The 21,497-nt window shown below is 45.7% G+C and overlaps 1 protein-coding gene across 1 annotated transcript in view; it reads right to left on the bottom strand.

The window, feature by feature from the left end:
* The window catches only part of rerea (arginine-glutamic acid dipeptide (RE) repeats a), a gene marked incomplete at its 5' end in the record, with an annotated part of 70,990 nt that overhangs the window by 24,737 nt on the left and 24,756 nt on the right, over positions 1-21,497 (bottom strand). Inside the window, 7 exons of the mRNA XM_079175227.1 lie at positions 1,056-1,154; positions 1,864-1,963; positions 3,346-3,470; positions 3,988-4,036; positions 9,141-9,245; positions 10,752-10,848; positions 12,526-12,631. Of these exons, the coding sequence (XP_079031353.1) occupies positions 1,056-1,154; positions 1,864-1,963; positions 3,346-3,470; positions 3,988-4,036; positions 9,141-9,245; positions 10,752-10,848; positions 12,526-12,631 (681 nt within the window). The remainder of the gene's footprint in view (positions 1-1,055; positions 1,155-1,863; positions 1,964-3,345; positions 3,471-3,987; positions 4,037-9,140; positions 9,246-10,751; positions 10,849-12,525; positions 12,632-21,497) is intronic.

Here is a 21,497-nt window from a genome sequence, read left to right as displayed (position 1 = left end):
GAGCCCCTACTGTGCTTCTTTGACAAGTGGTGTGTGTGTGTTAGACCTCCCATCAACACCCCTGGTCCCCGCTCTGATCGTCTTCACACAGCAGTTAAGCGTGGCGCCAGCAAGCGAACATAAATGAAAGGCGAACACTCATAACTAGTCCACAAAACGACGGCTGACTTAATTCGTTGTGATTCGCGGCGGTCTTGCCGTGAGCTCTGGCTTTATTCAAATTGTGCCCATCATGTTCAATTACAAGACGAATACACCCGTTCACTTCCAGTGGCTGCGAGAGAGCTGATTCAAAGCTCAACAAAACACTGCCGAGCTTCAGCATTACCAAACAATATCAAAGTGGGAAAAATAAAGGAAGATTCACAGAGGAGGAAAAACTAACAGAGAAGACTTTTAGTGGTGGAGCCTTGTGTTTTCCTAAGATCTTCAGTCAGATCAGTCGGTTGTATTATCTTTAAAAGGGAGTGTGTGTGTGTGTGCACAAACATGTAGCACAGTGTGTCATAAATCATCGAGGCAAAAGTCGCAGCTCTCGGTTGTTTTGACACGGTGTTATTCCTCCTTCCTACCTGTTCATGTCGTGCCGTTTGATCAGGGAGAAGGGCTGCCATTTTCTGATTCTAGCCACTTAACAGCTGTGGTGAAATCCACATCTAAATTCAAATGGCGGCTAACATTACCAGCCCTCAATCTTTTTCCCTTTGCAGACTTCCACACTCGGGGTTTATTCTGCGGGTGATAAACAGGATGCAGCTGCTCTTGGCCCTCGGAGGGGCTGGAAACTGACGAGTGTTTTTTTTACTGATGCCTTGTGAGGACCGGGCCAAGAGCCCCGTTTTAACTCTCTCTCAACAGCTCCCTCTAAAGACACAAAGCAAGCTCTGACCGACAAGCAGGTACCCACACCAGAAATACTGCTATCAACTATACAATACCCTGAAGTAACTAAACTCTAGCTGTTGTCTGCGCCGACTTGTATCTTTGAAATAATCATTTTCCCTGCAGGATGTCTTGGTGAATGCATTTCCAAATGAGAAGCACTGTGCGCTTACCACTTCATCCTCAGACCAGCACTTCTCTATCAGTTTGGGTACGGGCTTCTTCACCAGACGCTGGAGAGCTTTCCCTGCATCGTAGCTGCTCTCGTGAAGCTGAGGACGATCACAACAACATGTCAGCTCGTAATTCTCATGCATGCAGTAATTCAATCATTTACTAAGATGCAGTGACACAAGAGGGACATTTTGAGCGGATTTGTATTGCAAAAAAAAAAGGTTTTTACATGGAAGAGTGGCTGAACCTTGTACTAGAGATTTTAGAGCGTCAGAGGAAATTCTGTGCAAAGACACCGAGAGCCCGCCTGGAAATAAACAAAACGGCGACAAAGGCAATCGCCGTGCAGCTTTTAAGCCCTGTGTCACATTCGATTGGGTGAAACCGGCAGCGCTGGAGCTCTTCCTATGAGAATAAACAAGCATTACTCATTGGAATTGCAAATAGAGAGGAAGGTCGAGAGACAACGACCTGCCCGCTATGTTAATTTCCCAGTTTATAGAGTCGGAATATAAATGCCCTGTTTATGATGATTCTAATCTCCTTCTTGTGCTTGATTCCTCGGTATTCATTGTCAATGTGACAGACAAATCTCTCATTACGCCTAATGTATTGTAAACCTCTGAGGGTGGGTTCACTACGGGGGGCCACTCTACTGGCTCAGGGGCCGTGTCATTGCCCATCACTGCAGAGCCGCAGCGAAGCTCGAGTAACAGCGGAGTCACTGCGATGGAAAACATTTTTGTTGTTGTTTCTACTACGTGAACTTGGTTTTAGTGCGTTTAGACTTGTTGCATGGCTACTTACAGTGTTAAGTGCGTTTAGTGTAGTGTCGTCTCGTGAGGCTGCTAAACACCCGTCTTCTGTTGAGCCTCCGTCACACATCCCTGCAAAGGCAGCCATGCTCCTGTGGACACAAGACGTAAAACAGTCACATACACGTGATTACAGAGCTGTTTCTATACCTCTTAACTGACTTTAATGTCCATGTAGGTTCTTCCTTCTTCTTTTTAAATCATGTCTCATATCAGGCATTTTAAAGATGAAACATGTTTATAAGCGGGGTCACCTCAAGTGATTTCCCCTCAAACTTGAACAGTGGTGACAATAAATTACATATTTCAAGTAGACAGATGACAAAAAACAAAACTATTAATAATACTAACTACAGGTAATCGGGGCAGAAGGGCTGAATGTTTTGATGTCCTTAGCACATTTGATATTCCCTGCTTTTATGTATGTATCTATATATATATGTATACATTAGTGGTGCGATGGATCATAAAACTCACAGTTCGGATCGTAACACGGATCAGAGTCACGGATCAGATCACAGATCAGATCACAGATCAGATCACAGATCGGCACAAAAGAAAAAAAGGGAGCAAATATATCTTTTAGAGATCTCTGATAACGTTTTTTTTGCCGCCGATACTAACTGCCGATCATTGATGATCCATATTGGCAGCTACAGATCCCTTTGTTGTTTGGTTATACAGCTGGTCTACGAGGCTCCAGACTTTTAACCGCTCTGAAGTCAGTTAAACCATCAAAAATTCTAAACGTTGTACTTTTACTGTGTTAGAGTACATTTCTATGCTTTTTTTCTTCATAAAAGCACAATTCAAATGATAAGGAAATAAAAGATTGTATTTTTATTGTCATTAGTAGTTTAATGATGTATTATATTCTGCTTAGAGCTAGTTTTAGGAAGTTAAACAGCTCATAATTCATCTCTAATATCTATTTATGTTGTTTTAAAAACATCTCCTTCAAACAACTGGATTTAGTTTCTCTCAACGCTACGTTTTACGAGTTTACACGTGAACACATGATGATAAGCTATAATTTACCTTCTCCCAATACTCATTTTCACTGAACAGAGCCTGAACGCATCATGCTACTGGCTCTCCTGTCAATCTAAACACGGATCGGCGACTAGAAAAGCATAAACGATGTCCTGATCGCACATTTGACTGAATATTGGCGGATAACGATCGTCAGTAAAACTGGATTTCACACATTAACTTTAAACTGTGTAATTATGCCACTGCGGTCCTGTAGACGTGTTTATTGCTGATGAGTCTTTGATACTTGAGAGTACTGAATTTGAAGTACGCTTTGATCAATACGGCGAGGGCAAAGCGACAGTTTGGGGTTACATCTTTTTGAAATAACTATCTTTAACCTCATTGGTGATAGTTTTCCCTTGAACTTGTAGGCGAGAGACCTTGCAGCCCGGCCAGATCTGAACCCCGGTTCTCTCTCTCTCTCTCTCTCTGGGCTCACCTTGCGGCTCTGAGGTACATGAGAAGATCACAGTCATTGACCCCCGGCATCCAGACCAGCTCCTCGTTCTCGGTCACGGCCTGGCCACCAGGAGAGGGGAAAGGCTGCAGCTCGGGGAGCTTGGCCTAATTAGGTCCAGGGAGAAGGAGAGGGACAGATGGTGTCACACTACAAATAGCAAGCAAGCTTGAACAAAATATCAGCTTTCAACCCGCTGTCATCGACTGTTCATCGAGTGGCGGGGCGGGGACAGCGGGGACAAGTTATAGCCACAATGATTGAACATCTTAACACAACACAGAACTGCAGGACTCAGAGGACTTGCTTTTTTTTTTATAAAGATAAAGCAGATCCTCCCCGGTAACATAAATAACGTACTTCAGTTTTTTTATTCACAGTTATTACACAAAGCTACAGCACAGTTTCACGACAGCGCAGGCTGGCAGATGCAAACGCTCCAGTAAATGATCATGCAAACTTTATACAAACTTTATGCAAACTTTAATGTAAATGACACTTGTCCAGTTTAAAAGGATCTTGATTCCACCGGCATCACAATTGCTGTTTTATATTTAGATAGACCGTTTTAGATGTGCTGCATTTAACACAGGTATGGGTGATGTGTGCTGTGCAATGACTTACTTGGTGACTGGGTCCCACTCGGATTTCCCCTTGTGTGCTGTTTAGTCGCCTGAGAAAAGGACAAAGAGCAGATTGAAACAAAACATTTACGTGGCAACATTTCAAAGCTGGCTGAAGGAAATCTGTCGGCAGAAAGTAACAATATGTGACCTGGGCGAGATCACAATACAGAGCGGGGGGGGGGGGGGGGACACAAGGACAAGACGTCTTCACAGGTGTGAGAGAAAAACGTACACAATGTTTTATTCTGACACGCAAATAAAGATTTCAGGAGAATATTATTGGGTTGGCTGCTCACTGCACAGCTGAGCGGAGCACATTTACAGGTCTGATATTGTGGATGCAGCAATAAAACAGAATCCCCTAAAAGGAGGAGGAGGAGGGGGGGGGGGGGGGGGGGGGGGGCTCTTGATATGCAGGGGCGAGCGCCTCTGCAACGGCTGCCGGTACAAATGTCGGTAGCCATGGCAACTGCAATTTAATAATAGTGTTTCCGAATCTCCAGCTGCAGTGGATTAAAGAAAATGACAAGATGTTCCCTTTGAAAAGCCTTTCCCCTCTGTTGCCTAGGTAACAGCGCCAATTTTCATACAGGCGAGCGCCGGGGCGGCCCAGAACCTGTCAGCGTGATTTGCACCCGGAGAAGCTCGCACTCCATCACGGAGACCCGCAGGAAACCCGAGAGGCCTCGGCCCTCTGGTCTCTTTACTGCCGTCCAACCGCAGAACACTGTGACGGCTGCGTGTCTGACCCCCCCCCCCCCCCCCCTCCTTACACAGAGCTCCGCCTCCTCCCAGACATCAGAGAGGAGGAACCCTCACTGCTGTGAACTATGGCTGACAGAAGCGCCGGCACAGACAGTATGTATCGGCACAGGCCAAAGAAAACAAACTGAATTTCAGCTGCAGTAAACGACGCCGGGCGAGCCGGGGTCGTCTGCTGCTCCAGAACATGTCGGAATAGGGAATTTCATTTTGTTACAAACATTCTCAGCAGATAAAGACAAACTATGTAAAGCAACCAGAATATGGCCGACTGAAAACCCAGTGATGAATAGCGCTGATAAAGGTAAAATATGGTGGTTTCCTGCGTCATCAGCACTTCAGATTAGATTCCTTAAGGTTTGAGAACGATTTCACAACACTCCGTACTTCAAGCAGTGTTTTTGTGCCAATATTACGCTGAAAGTTTTGGTATCGCTATTACTAGTGGCATCGCAGAACTAATTATTTCTTTGGATTATTAGAGATGTACGAATTATGGAACACAGAAATACAAACCCTGCTTTTTAAAAACAAAGAATGTCTACATTTGCTGAATGGTTAAAACAAATCCATATCCGCATGTCGTCTGCTAATTTAAAGCGAATGACGATCTGGTTTGTGTTCCTGCTGAGAAAAAGTTGTACGAATGTGTCCCAGACAGCGTGCAGTCAGCCAGGTCCGTTTGGCAGGAGGCTGTAAGGAAGACAAACGAGGACCCGTGCACCAGAGTGAGAACGGCGTCCTGAGGACCGTCATGTTTGACTCCTGAGAGCAGACGGTCGACATTCAGATGGAATGCAGCACGGGCCCTGAGAGAGGAGGCAGAATACAGATGTATCGCAGCAGGAAGCTCGAAGGAGTTTCCATTATGACTGCAGGTAGACCTGAACAGAAACAGCCAGCAGAAAGTACCAACACACATGTGGTGTATTAAAAAATATGGCTGTGTGAGTAATATGTTCAGCATATGTTTTAATTTCTTGCAGACAAATCTGGGAAATAATTTAACTCAGAAGCTAGTGTTTTCTGATTCATAATGTAGATGCGAAAGGCAAACATCAAGCACTACATTACAGTTCTTAGTATTAATACTGACTTCTTGTAATAATGTATTCTCTCTCTAATAAGCACAAAGCCTGTTGTCTAGCACAACAAACAATGTGAAACATGCCCGGTTGTTTCAAACAACTTCAGATCTATCTCAGCCTTAGCACAGTGCTGCCAAATAATTACAGGCCTACTTATTAAACCCAAAAAACAACAACAACAACAACGTCACAGTCTGGTCAACTCTGTGTGTACAATCAAGGATAGCCCCGCCCCCTCCATCAATTCCAGCCAATCACGGCGCGAGTCTGTGGCACACTGACATAATTGCCGAACAGCAAAAACAGACCCAACTTGATGGTATTTAACCAGCATGACGAGCAGCGTGTACACATCGCAGCTGGTCGCAAAGTTGCTCGAGCTCTGTGTGCAACAGCAGCACCGCTCCGCGCGCCATGTCGTCCCGGGTTGTAAACAGGAGCTGCAAAATGGAGCCAGGGTAACGTTAGCCTACACGGTGTCGTCTAACCGTCATATAAGCATACTACGTGCACGTGCATTCGCCTGGTACCAGCGGCTGCATCGCGAACAATGCGTTTATATGCACGTTGAAGGCAACACACACACGTAACGGTGCGATACAACGGCGTTTCCATTGTTGCAGCGCGAACGCGTAACGGTGTCTGAGCTCTCTAATGACAGCCGGTACCGATTCTCCTTCTACTGGTGCACGCTCGCTGTCGTGCTCCCCCCCCCCCGACCCGACCCGACCCGACCCGACCCGACACAAACACAGCCGGCTAACACAACAACAGCGATGTGGACAGCCCGCAAACATCACACGGGCAGACGTGAAAACGAGACAACATTCGCGCGGGCGACTGAGAACGGCACGAGCAGGCACGAGCAAGCACGAGAATATGATCGCAGACCTACCTCCGGGGACTGAACAAATCGTCCATTTCTGACATCGAGCCCTAAAGGTCGGGTGGTGACACTGTGTGTGTAGGATGCTCGTTGGAATTCACTCCCCCTCTCCCACCTATTTCTAGGTGCTCAAAATGGAGAAGCACGCATTCGCTCCGGAGAGGTATTCACTGAGCTTGTGCTGTGACCTCAGCCTGCGCGTACAGCGTCGGAAGCTCGGCTCGCTCCTCTACAGACACTACTGAGCATGTGCTGCGACCTCACACAAGCTCACACACACACACACACACACACACACACGCGCGCGCGCGCGGAGGCAGACAGGCACGCATGCAGGATACGGAATTCATCTCTCCTCGTATATCTGCGCCATAATAAACAAGAGTGAAATTGCAAGGCTGCAGACAGCCCGCTCAGAATACCAAACGAGCGGAGCGGAGCGGAGGAGGAGGAGGAGGAGGAGGAGGAGGAGGGAGCGGAAGACTGAACGGGGCCCTGAAGGAGGGGGTTCCCAACTGGCAACCCTCGGTGCCAATAACAAGGACAGCCGTCACTGCAACACGTGAGACACTCCAAACACCACCAGTGGATTCTTTTGTCACAAACGCCAACTTTGCTCGCGCACATAAATGAATTCAGCGGCTCGTCGTGTTCAATAAACCAACCAGCATGTACCACAAGTATTTTAGATATATTTTTCCTTTTGGGAAAATGTATATCAACTATACAAAACATAAATGATACAAAGGTAAATAATGACATATACATGATGATTTTAAATGTTTAAATATTCAAATTAGTTTGGAAAAAAAGATTGATATTTACTATTCTCTTCTAGCACAACAAACTACAATGCACTAACATTTTATCTAGCGCACTTTTGTATTTAAACAACATATCTGCTGGAGCGTACACTCATCAGTCGGTCTTCAGAGTTCATGACACACATTAATCATTTCACATTGCTGCCAGCTGAGCAGTTGTGGTAACAATGTGTTACAATTGTGTAAATCAAAAGTAAATTTTTAAAATCACAGGGAGACGTTATTATCAGTGCAATAGAGAATGTAATTAAAATACATAACCTACCTACATAGCATACCGTATGGAACTATAGCACTACAGTCATATTAAATTGCATTGATTACCCAAAACCTATTATAATAATAATTTCCAAAAATGACCAATAATCAACAATGCCACTCGACATGATGAAACAAATGTAGTGTATGATTATTAGTGTGAGAGGTCAGGTGTGTCACAGCAGGAAAAGTACAGGTGTCACTAATAACTGTTATTATTAACAATGAGTCTGTTCCCTCTATTGAGCCAGCGCGCACAATACAGGGATCCTGAAACTGAGGCAGCTAAACTAAATTCTCTCATCATTCGTTTTAATTCACACCTGTGATTTTCATACTGTAACACGTCACGATGTCTTCTGTGAAAAATGCCGTTCATCATAATCAAACAAAAGACCTAAAATACAATTTTTTCATTCTAATCTTAATAATAGCGTTAAAATAAAAAGTTCAAACTTGACGTGTAATTGGACAAATATCAACAAACGCCTCAACAATTAAAGCCACGGGGGTTTCCACCGGCTCGGTCCCTGTAATTTCACCACATTAGGACCAATCTGTGTGCACTGATGACACCGACAGCAGTGATGAGCAGAGAGCAGACAAAGAAGCAGAAAGCTTTATGTCTACTGAAACAGAGAAAGATGACTCGTTCATCTCTTCTCCTAAAACATGCTTACATTTTAATAGTATTGATGCTACTAAAATACCCAAATATATTGACTCAATAGTTTTTAATTTGCCTATTGGTGCCGTCGAACATTATTTAATTCTAGTTGGGATGTTGTATGATCATTCTGGTAATATTACTTCATAAAACCCACCATCTTGTCTCATGTCTTTTTATATCAGTATACCGCTCAGCTGTAACTAACAGCTATTATCTTATTCGCAATTAAATTTAACCCATCATAGATTTAAATATAAATCTGAAACTATTAGCAAGTAAGTCACATGGACAGATAATGAATATTGTCTTTGCATTTTCAATTTTAATAATAAATTAATAATTTGAGTCATTATTCAAATAACTCAATAAAGCTAAATATTACCTAGTTAAACCTGAAGCGGCTCTTCTTCGTCTAATGTGATGGAAACTGAATATTTGCAGGTTTTGGGTTGTTGATCGGAAAAAAAACAAGGACATTTATAGGCATTATCTTGGGCTTTAGAAATTGTAATGGCCATGTTCTGACAATTTCTAGACGAAAAACCCCCAATTTTAACTAAATTGGTATAAGAGTTGCAGACATTTGACCCAGCATTTATGACCTGTGGGAGGATTGAGAAGGAGAACGTATCAATGGAGGTGACGTGACAGAAAGCTCCTCACCTGGTCTCGGGGTTATATCCGAGGATATAGAAAAAGGAGTCGATGCGGGCTTTGAACTCCCTGGCAGCAAAAATGTCGGAGAAATGGGAAATGTTGCATTTCCCCCTGTGTGAGAGAAGACAGGCTTTATTAGACAAAAGCAAACTACATGACAAAATGATGGGCGAGAAGGCGCAGACGTGGGCCTAATTAGAAGCTCCGGGGGTGTTCGTCTATCGGAGGTGACAAATACAGCAGCAGGTATAGAGCAGCCTGTCAGTGCCTGCTGACTTTGCGGTGAGACATCAAGCTCTGGCTCCTGAACCCATAAACACCAGCTGAACATGTCAGTCCTGCCGGCGAGGGAGACAGACGCTGCAGAGATCTGGACAGGAATCAAAACGAGCCAAGAGGGCCGAGACTCTGACCACATCTTGATACCATTTCCTGTTTCCAGCACCCTGGTGTCGGGCTCTCTCTAAATAACAGATACCCCTGGCATATGGAGCAGGGCTGCCTCGTAGAGAAACAGTATCTTCCTCCCTCTGAACAGATTAAAGGGGAGCTGAGCTGCGGCATTACAGCATCCCACTGGAATTCCCTCCCGTTTATCTAAAGCCTGGAAAACAAGTCAAATCAAAGCGCTGCTGTGTGCAGGAGAAGTTGCAGCTAATTTGCCCTGAAATCTGTGGTTTCTGGGAGACACGGCTCTGACTGCCCGCCGCTGTGCGGCTCACAGATGGTTTGGGTTACAGAGAAGGGGAAGTGCGAGAGGTGGTCAGACAGGAATGACTGAAGAGGCAGAGGCAGGAACACAGAATGACAACAGAGTAACTCATTTCAGACCAAGAAAAGGATTACGCCTGTATTCCTCTCTCCTGACATCAAGCACGGAGAGAGCGACTGCCTCATGTTCTGACAGGTGTGTGTATGTGGCAGTTGATGAAGAGCCATTTCTTCTTTTTTTTTTAATGTGAAACAGGTTGATGCACGTGTCTCATTCATGGCTTTGCATCTTAACACACCTGCACTATTTATACAGCACCTGCTCACAGCATTAAAGCACGCTATATCATGTTCCATCATGGACAGCCGATATATAAACACAACAGTTATGTAGGACTATTACTCTTTTGTCTCCACTGCTCAGATACATTGTCGTAAAGAGTCATTCTTCGGTCTCCTGAATGTGGATCACAGCAGGCGAGTATTTTACAACAGTGTTGCATCTACTAAAACACAGATGGTGTTCGTCGTGAATCTGTTTGAGTATATAAGAAGTCTTTGATTACAGGATTCATTGTATGACAGCACTAAACCGGTGACGGTAAAATATCATTTACATGAAATAGAATATGGATTACTTTAACTGCTGTACAACCTGACAGCAAGTTTCCATATGTTTTCCATAAAACACAAATAAAACTTCAGGTAAATTTTCACTGTGATTAACCGTTAACTCAACAAAGCACCACAAATAGCAGCTGTAACGGAGGTACTGTGCTATAGATGCAAGCGTTGCAATGTCCCTGGATATTTAGAGGCGGACATGTTTGATACGATTATAAAGCTCCCAGTGTGTGTGTGTGTGTGTGTGTGTGTGCATGTAGATCTGTGTGTGTTATTGTTTACCTGAGAGCAGCAGCATGATAAGTGTCCACATAGTCAGAGATGAAGAGTTCTCGACTTCTGACCACTGGGTCTGTGATGACCAGCTCCCGGCCAGAGTCTGGAGGAAGAAAAACCACAGCGGTACTGAATACATATCTACACGATATACAACTAAAGACAACTCATTCATCTATGACGAAGAGGGAACAGAGATGAAGTCGTTCTGAGTATTTTAACTCACTAATGGAAATCATGAGCACAGTTCTGTGTAAGTACAAAGTACTTCTGCAGAGGTCCTATTATGCCACATAACTCAATAAAGTGTGGTCCCCTGAGGAGAGGGCCTAATGTTCGGTTCTCTAGTGAAATGACCCTTGGGGGGGGGAGGGGGGGGCGGCTGGCTGGCAGGCACTTGTAGTTGACAAATGACCTGATTTGTGGCGTGCTGTGGCCACTACCACACACCTTGTGACATTAATTCTAATAATGCAGAGTCCCTGCTGCAGATAGAGGAGCACAGCGCTGCAATGATGCGAAACTAAAATAAAGCTTTCCCTGTGACACAAGAGATACGTGGATCATTGTAGAAAGAGGAAACAGCACAACGCCCCGTTTCTCTCGTTATAACTGGGACTGCATATGTTCTCTGGTTACACAGCTGTTTTACACATTATATACACACATGTATGTTGAGTTGACTGTAAGCTGTGAGCAACACTGAGAAAAGTTCAGCCATAAGGGGAACTGGAGCTAATGAGAACCGCTAACGGCCAACAGGATCCGTCAACAGGTGTGTGTGTGTGTGTGTGTGTGTGTGTTGTGAGTACATTTTTTTTCTCAATACTGAGTTTAAATAGAAGCATTCTTAAGAGGAACATGTACCGTTGAAAACCAAATACAGAACTAACAAGAAACTGCAAGTATCTGTAAACGGCTCAGAGCAAGAACACGGAGTGCTTCCTGCAGCAAAGTGGGTTGAGAAAATAATAATGACGGATATAATTAACCAATCAACCAAACGTGTTGAGACGCTCACTCTAAGGATTTATATATATGTACAATATGTGATGGCTTTATTAATTAAGAATTTGTTTCATAAAAAAATCTTAATTAAATGATTTAATTTAAATGTTTTCATATTAATATGAATAAAGAACAATATGTATTATGTGGCTCAGCATAGGCTATTCTGTAAAATCCTATTACTTATTCATCAACAGATTATATATCTATAATCTACTATATAGATATATATATCTATATATATATATATATCTCACAAGTCGATGTAGAATGTTAGATTTCCTTCTCGTCATCAGCATTTGATATCCAGCTGCTTAAACAAGTGACTGTGCTTATGTTCCTGTAGATGTGTATGTGTCAGAGTGTGATGAGTGCACCAACACCGATGGTGTCGAGAGAGTGCTCAAAGGCCACATGACATTGCGGGTTATTAACACTTGACAGCTCTGCTGTCTGGCTTGAAGGAGTGTTACCCTGGGAACAGCGCCGAGCCACGGGATTGGCTCGGCCGCCTGGGACATCGGCTTCTGGTTTCTGTTTGAAATGCAATTCACAGCTAACGCTTATACCCCCCCCCCCCCGACATTCTGGAGAGATGAGGCAGGTGTGTGTGTGTGTGTGTTGGTGAAGGAGTGTTGTGTTACAGAGCCAGTAAGTGTATTGACTTTCTGTGTGTGTGTACTGTATATATATATATATATATATATATATATATATATATATATATATGCACATGCGTGGATGTATTTCAGCGAACAAAAGGCAGTCTCACCGTTCTCATTGTTGCGATCCTGCACCAGGTGCTGGTAGACAGAGTCGGGCACCTCTGACTGGCGGTAGTACCATTTCACATTCATCAGCAGATGGTCCCGTTTACTCTGCAACACAGAGAGACACACAGAGCGAGTGAGCAGGAGACAAAGAACGGATCCCACAGTAAGATAAACAGACATCATTTTGTTTGATTACGACGTCACAAACTGGCCTCTTGGCAAACAGCGACGCTGTGCAAGCGCTCTGTTTATGACTCACGCAGGCTGATGCCAAAACGCACACGGAGAAACCGAGTCAATTAAAAAGGGATTGCAGAAGCATTTAGAGCTTTAATAAAGTAAACAGTGGGATGGCCGCTGCTGGAGGAAGTGTGGAGAGAGAGGAACCATGAGGGGTGGATGAGTGTTCAATCCTCTGTCTTCTCATCACTTCATGACAACAAAAACACTATTCTATTAAGGCTATTAAAGTGTACTCATAAACAGGCACTGTATCCCTTTATTGTGCTTTGGGCTCAATTCTCTTTAAGTGCTGCCACCCACTGGGCTTTTGATAAAGTGCAAGTCAGCAAAAGCGTGTAATCCCTCAGATGACCAGCAGGTGGCAGCACTGAGGTGAGAAGAAAGCTTTTCCAGGACCAGTCAATAAAATAAACAGAGGAGGGGGGGGAAAAGGGGGAGAGGGAAGAAAATGGCAGAAACTGAGGCCAACGCTGAGGTGAGAGATGAAAAGGGCAAACTAGTGTTTTCATTTCATGTTATAAAATATTTATTGCGCCTTCACATGAGCCCAACTGACCGTCACAGTGGTTTGAAAGAACATTAGAGACTGCTGGGCTGGGTGCTGGACTGCGACACTATCCCAGCCATTTTTATTAAGGGGCTCTGCTACGCTGCGCTGCACTAACCGACTGAGACACCTGCACCACCGCTGACACCCCCCGCAGGAGTAAAGGAGAAACGAGCATATGGAAAAAAAATGGAAGGGGGGGGGGGGGGGGTCTCCGGTAATCTAAGACAGACAGTTTAACTTCCGCTCTTTCCAGGCTCTTAACTGTATCTGTGTGTGTGTGTGTGTGTGTGTGTGTGTGTGTGTGTGCAGGAACATGAGGTCAGAGTAAAGATATTTAAAGCCTTTAGAGTACATTGTTCGCTTGTGTCACTGGGGAGGAGGCTGAGCACACGCAGCCAAGCAAATCATCACCTCCCTAAACCCTCAAGCCCACCTCTGCTTTTCTCACTCTCTCCATTCCTCCCTCCTCTTCCTCCCTTCCTCTTCTCCATCTTTCTCATTCCAACCCTCCACCTCCGTTTTTTTTCTCCTTTCCCTCGTTCCTCCCTTTCTCCAACCTTGAGCCGGGAGGAGGAATGACTGAGTAAGTGAGCCTGGACGTGTTAAACAGCAGCTGGCACGCAGTCAAGTCAGCTGCATTTACTGCTCTGAACGATTGTACGCGAGTGTACGCGGAACATCACACAAGCACACACTTTGCTTGTGATTCAACAGAGAGCCATACTTATGGACTGGAGACACAGACACATCCCCCCCCCCCCCCCCTCTCAGGCACATAGTCCTAGACACACCATGTGTGAAGAAATGTGTGCAATGACGTCATGCCCCCCCCTGGCAGTTAGCCCACCCATCCTAACCTCTTGTCTATCCAGTGATCAGACACTGTTGCCCTCTAGACTAACAGACTGCCTGCCACATCAGAACGAGTAGTTATCCGCTGCTTATACATAATTAATACTTTAAGGAGACTGTAAATGCTGCCAGTGTGCTACCTGAACATTTCATTTTCTGCCTGTAAGACCCAGAAATCAAAGGCAAAACAGAAAAGCACAAGCAGGCGGAGAGACGCACCACACACACACACACTGGTTTTACACCTTAATTCATGAGCCCGCATTACTTTAAAGCAACCGAACGAGCCAAAGCACAGAGCGAACGTTACTTCGGCTATCATCAGTATCCTCGTCGCTACAAAGTAGCCGACGCTCTCAAGAGCAGATTGCTGTTTAGAAGCTCACAGCGGCGTTAAGCCCTCTTCAGGCAAAAGAGGGAGGGAGGTGTGTGGGGGGGAGAGAGAGAGAGAGAGAGAGAGAGCAACATATGGAGCACGTAGTGGGAGTGAAGCATAGCTTTCAATTATCACAATTCTATAAACACACGGGGTGGAAAAAAATGAGCCGATAACACGAGGAGAAAATGAAAAGGAATGATGGACTGCTCAGGCTCGCCATACAAACTCCTAGCTGTATTGTCTTTCTATTGTTTTTTTTCCTCCTGCCATAGAAAATAACAGAGAGAACATATAAGAGGGACCACAATGCTGAATTGATTAGAGACATTCCACGCTGCCTGTAGAGAGCCCAGCCCCGCACAATGTCGGCCATCTTTGTCTGTCCTGCCAGAGGCTAAACATGGCCCTGCCCTCCCTCCTCCTGGGCCTTAAACCCTGGGAATGTTGCTCACCGCGGAGAGGCCAAAAGACTTACTAACCCACTACTGAGGGAAAGAAATTAAACAAGAGGAGGAAAAAAAATATATAGTGCAAAGGAAGCAAAGCAAAGGAGACATAGGGGGGAGCTGAGGAGAGAGAAAGGCTTGGATTAAGGTAGGAGGAGCAAGACCTTCTCATTTCCTCAGACTTAAAATTACAACTATCCTCCTCCTGCTTCACTGAAACCCCCCAGGGTACAAGGCCACCCCTTTATTCACTGAGGAGATATAAATCTGAGAGTCATGCTTTGGGGCTGAGCACAATAGCACCCCTCCTCCCTGCAGTGGCTCAGCCTTGCCTGTGGCATTCTTGGGTACACTCATCAGACAGGGGCGGGATTATAGGAGGGCACTCAAATGGTTATATACTGGGAAATATTGAAAGAATTTAAAGTGTCTGGTTTGACAGCTATTTAGGTTGTGAGCAGCACACCACAAAGGTTGTCCAGTCATGTTTTCACTCATGCTATTTGAGTTTTCATTTCCTATGAGCTGGTTTCTTTTACACTACATTGTTTTTTTATTTACCAACATCGTTTTATAATCAGTTTTTTTGTAAACCTAATGACTGTGACTTGTTTGTTTTATCTTTTTTAGAAATACAGATTGTTATTATCATTGTAGAATGAATCCAAACGATATCACTATTAATACAAATAAAAAACAACCCAGTGCATTCATCACTGTTCTTAAAGCAGCCAGGACAAGCCAGGCATTGTGTGAGTCGGTTAATTCTCCCTCCGACTAGCTAAAGGTGGCTGGCCCCTTGGATCCATAATGGCTGTGCAGTTTTCTTTGTGTGGCTGCATGTGTGTGCAGTCAACTCTGGCGCTGGGGCCCCTGTGTACGACCACACCACTACAAAGACCCGGGGAATGAAGGAAATACAGAGGGCAGACTTTCCTTTTAACCACAACAGGCTTTAAATGTGAAAAGGAACCCAGCTCTGTTAGACGTACACGTAAACGATGGACTGAGTCTGGGATTAATTCCATGTTCTCCGCTAAGAGAGTGTGAAATCAATACAGTGCTTTTCATTTCAAAACCAACGACAACACTAATACGATTCAATGTTGGGGAGAGTGCACAGCGCCGGACTTTCTCCCGCATCTGCTCGCTGTGGCCTTTACAATATGGTCACTGCCTTGCAGCCGAGGCGAGCTGTGACACCACCGAGAGAACGTTGTTACAACCTGTAACCCTCAAACCTAATACCCCATTGGTCCTCCTCCCCGAACTGTAACACTAGAGCTTTGCTTTAAAACAAAACCAGACCCTCCCGCTCCCACACGACAGGCCCCCAGTGCACCTCGTTAACAGGAAACCTCTGTTTATTTTCTCTGCTTTTCAAACACTCTCTTCTTCCTCTGCTAACCCCCCCCCCTCTCACTGGTGACATCAGCAGCCAGGATCTATGACTTCCTTCAGGAGGTGGCAGCCAGAAGTAAGGAAGGAAAGACAGATCCCAAACACACAGACAAAGGAGACAGCAGAGAGCGAGGGAGGGAGGGAGGAGGTCAAACAGACAAGAGCAGCAGCAGCAGCAGCAGCAGCAGCTCAGTGTTAGCAAGGAATGTCAAGCAGTTCAGCTAGGCTAGCAGGCTGGCTGAGCTAACGGCTCAGTTAGCTAACGCCCCAGGGGCAGGGGAGGCTCAAGCACGGTGGATCACGGCTGGTAACGGTGTGACATTGACAGGCGGGGGCTCAAAATGGGCACGGAGGGGAGGACGGATTGTGGGAGGGTTCACCTCGCCAGCCGCAAGGGGAGAGAGAGTAAGCACAGCCAAAGAACAAAAGGCTGATTGTGGCATTTGGAGGCAGAGATGGGGATCTGGGAGGACTAATCTGCTGCTCCGACATGATAAGATTAGAGAGAGGGAGGCAGGAAGGGCTGGCTGGGAAGATCACTCATACACTCGCATAAACACACACACACACACACACACAAACACACACACACAAACACAAAGATGATGGATCTGATTGGAAGGGTTCTCCACTTGGCTTTCCCTCTTCCTCATTTTCCTCCTTATTTTCTCCTGCTCTCTCTGAGACAGAGATTTCTGCCAGCACACCAGCACTCAATAAGCACTTCCATCTGGACGACAGAACACGCACACACTCAAAAACTGCATGTGTGTGTGTGTGTGTGTGTGTGTGTGAACGTAAACTGGCGAGGTACAAGAGATCTGCTGTGCTAAAGCAATGCACGACATCTCAGTGACTGACAAAGGAGGATGTTAAAAAGAAATGCCAGCATGGTGCGAGAGCAAACACACGCATACAAGCCAATGCTCTCTCTCTCTCTCTCTCTCTCTCTCTCTCTCTCTCTCTCTCTCTCTCTCTCTCTCTCTCTCTCTCTCTCTCTCTCTCTCTCTCTCTCTCTCTCTCTCTCTCTCTCTCTCTCTCTCTCTCTCACACACAAATAACAGGCTTTCAGGATAAGCACCGCTATTCTTCTCCCAACCTTGCAGTAAAGCGGGGCAGGCTGGGACTCTGTGTCAGAGGTAAGAAAAAGCGCCTCTAAATCAGGCTGTCAGCGCCAGCAGCAGCAGCAGCAGGATTCCACTCTGCAATCCTCCCCTCCTTATGGGCTTCACAGTGAGCACTTGGCTACATGGAGGAAAAAGGAAGGGTAACCTGCCCCTCAAGCCTCCGTCTCCAAGGCCCATATAATAACAGTCAACAAATGCTGATTACAATGTTTGCGAGGAGGAACTGCACACAGCCTGCCTCCCCGCCTGGCAACAAGAACGAATGGAGAGAGGGTGTGGGAGGCAGAGGGAGGAGGTGAGGTGAGTCCCAGCTGCGGTGGTGGTGGTGCTGGCAAAGACCTTTGCGCCGTGCCTACACAGGGGTCTCTCTCTCTCGCTCTTTCTCTCTCTCTCTCTGCCTCTCTCTCTGCCTCTCTCTGCCTCTCTTTGGCTTGACCTCTTTGGATATTAAATCGGCACCCTCTGCTTGGAACACACTGGGCCCATCTGTCAGCCCGGCTCCATATTGGATTGGATGAGCATTAGCCGTTTCAAAGTGGGCAGATTTGCTCTTGTTGCTCTTTGTGTGTGTGTGTGTGTGTGTGTGTGTGCCTTTGAACATGAGCGCCCACGCCTGCCTTAAATGTAATCACCCCCCCCTCCTTTAAGGAATCGAGCAGACGTGCATAAACCCCTTCACGACGGACTCGCTAGTCGTGTCGTTGTACAGATTGACGACACACAGCGACACTTCTGAGTGATGTTAACAGGTCCTCCTGTCATCCAGGCAAAAGAATGAGGGATGGTGCGAAAGAGTAGGTGGAGAAGAAAGAGGAGAAGGGTCGAGTCACGCGGAACTCACAGATGATACCAATTAAGACCTGAGGGCCACTACTGGTGGATCACACGGACAACCACACTTTACACACTGGAGAGTCACAAGCACCGCACATGACTGCTGTGTCTGAGGCCTCGCTCATCCTAAACTGTGTTTCACCTCCATGCTGATGACAAGCAGGGGCTGATTGCACAAGTCTTCGCTTCATCTCTGCTTTCTTTCAATTGGGTCCCAGTGAGAGCCAGTAAAATAATGGCAGAAATATTAAGAGCAATGCATGACGTCGACCACGTCGCGCTGCTGGGAATCGAGAACACCAGCCTCCGCTGCACGCTCCATAAAACAGCCGGGCTGTGTCCAACTTAAATATTTGTCTTTGCCTCCGACGCTCATCTGCTGCACGCCAAGAAATTTAAGACGATTCCAGGGATGGTACAGAGAGCAGCACCATGAAAGGCGAAAGGAGAGAGGGGATATATAAAAAAAAAAAAGAAATCCACTAATGATGATCATTATCTGCAGACCACAGGCACGGAGCACCAGGGACCTGACAACTTGTGTTCAGTGATTTAGGCTACACACAAATAAACAGGCACTTTTTTTTTCTTCCTCTTGTTTTGAGAACACAGACTGGAATCCTTGCAGCACGAGCAGGTTATAGACTAGAATGCAGATCCAAGTGAGACTTCAAACATAGGCTGTGCGAGGACAGATGGAGGCTGTTAGAAGAGCTCATATCTGGGTGTTCAGATCATAATACCGACTTTATTTCTCAAGCCCTCCCTCCCAGCCAGACGTACAGTTATAGCCTGCCAGAAAACATTGTCATTTCTGCCTTCAGTCTTTCATTTAGCCGCTTCAAAGCCATCTCGCTTTGATACCTGGCTTCCTCTGCGTGTGCAAGTGTGTTTGCCAGTGCGTGTGTGTGTATGCGTGTAGCCTGGGATGTTCTCTTGAGAGCAGAGACTTGTCTGGTCTCAAGGTAATACCCATGAGTCAGGACTCAGAGTTAGACACACACACACACGTGAGAAGACTGAGGAATACTGGTGTTTTTGGACGACACAGGCTTCCTTTGTGTTGCGCAGAGTGTTTCAACAGCCTGGTGTTTTGTTTGGGAGGCTGTTTGCCTGTGATCCATTGTGTTAGCTCTGCCTTGTTAGCATAGCCTGGTGAGCTAATGACACATCTTAGTAATACTGACTGGACGACTGCTGTGTAGGAAGAGAGGGGGGACTGCTCACTGACAGGGTTGTGCAGAAAGGATATGAATATTAGGCTGTGTGTGTGTTTGTGTTTTGTGTGTCACTTTGGACGTCTGCCCAGCAAGCTTATCCAGACTCGGCTTGTGTGTGTGTGCTTGTGTGTGTATGAGACTACCAGCGGCAGCCTCCTGAGCAGGACATGGCAGAGAAGGAGATGTGGGCTGATTGAGCGCTTTAATGGAAGACAGGAAATGAGAAGGCTTGCCTCAGCCAATACTAATCAGCACACACACACACACACATATTTAACTTTCAGGCTTACGTGTAGGTTAATGCAGTAGTAATACGCGTGCGAAGCAAATAAGATTCATGATATGTGTGTGAAGGGTGGACAGGTTGTGTGCGCGTAGTACAACCCAGTCAACGACTCACCGGGGAGTCAGAAAGGTGTTTTGTGTGTTAGGATGTGTGCCACTTCAAAGACTGAGGGGGTGTGTGCTTTGAGAGGGATGATAGAACAGACTGTGTATCTATGTGTGTATGTTTCTGAGAATGCTTTGGAGGTCTTCTCCATGGAAGAGCAGCTGTCAGGCCATGAGAAGTGTCTATGGGGAGTGTGTGTGTGAGAGTGACATAGATACAGAGAAATCTAGAGGCTTGTTGTGTGTGTGTGTGTGTGTGTGTGTGTGTGTGTTGCTCTGTATGGTCAGCACACATCGATACACAGCTAATAGGAATATTTATGATCCTTCTAACACACGCGCCAAAGCTCATTTCCGCATACATACATGCAATCGTTTCTTTGTAAGGAGACAAAGACAAACACAAACACACACACACACACACACACACAAAAGAGAGAAGAGTGGCGACACACAGTCGGAGATGGAGGCAAATAGGAAGCGAGGAAGAGAGCAAGCATGCAAAGACAGATCCTAACGCTGCGCGTGAAACTGGACAGACAGCATCGCAAAATGGCCTTGAAGGGCCGGTCCCACCGTGAGCTCAACCGCTGATTGAATTGTATACTTCTGAAGATATCCATCCCTCCATCTCTCTGTCTCTCAACTCTCTCCTCTCTCCTCTCTATCTCTGCGTCTGAAGGTGACCTTGCCTCGCGCTGACACCGGCCCTATCAGTAATACATCATGTAAGCTGTGTATCAGCCAGATGCCGCACTAGCTGAGCAGTGGGTGGTCTGTCATGGCACGCTTGCTTTGTACAATATGCAAATAATCACATGCAAATTACCTACCAATGTGTGCGATGATATATCAATGCGGATGCAAATGCGGTCGGCTATCAGACGCGAGTGTGTGGTAAACAAAAGATTTAAAGTTACAGGCCTCTCACCAAATACAGTTACAGCTCACAAAATCACTCACAGCAACTGCAGTTTGAATGCTGGGGAAGAATGTGATTATAACACGTGTGCACACGCACATGCACACGCACACGCACGGGCCAGAAGCGTTAAGCAGCCTCCTGCTGTGCCGCAACAAGAGATGTATTGTAGACAACACAGCTGCAATAACAAGGCTGGCCCACTGCTAGAAGGAGTTGTACTGCATGACTCCCAGTCTAGACCGGTTATAACAGCCGCCATATTGAGTTTCATTTGAAATGTGCTTAATCTGACCTGAAATTAAAGTCCCTTTGAAACAGCATTTTTTCCCGAACATGTTGCTTCTTTAATTCAATCGTTACAAAAGTACAAACCAAGTCTGGTTTCAGTTAGGAAGTCCAAAAGGCATTTGTAAAATTGATGGTTACGGGTGAATTGTTCACGTCTCTGTGACAGTAGCATTGATCGATCCTCCTACGCAATTAACTTTGTTTAGCTTCAACTGTCAAGTGGGTGTATGGTATAAAAGGATGAGATAATGAGGCAAAGCAAGATAAATGGTTTGTGGAGGTAAACATTATTAAATGTAGTAAGGCAGAATAAAGA

This window comes from Pholis gunnellus (assembly GCF_910591455.1).
Source record: "Pholis gunnellus genome assembly, chromosome: 2".
NCBI lineage: Eukaryota > Metazoa > Chordata > Actinopteri > Perciformes > Pholidae > Pholis > Pholis gunnellus.
This window is presented reverse-complemented; position numbering and strand designations above follow the sequence as displayed.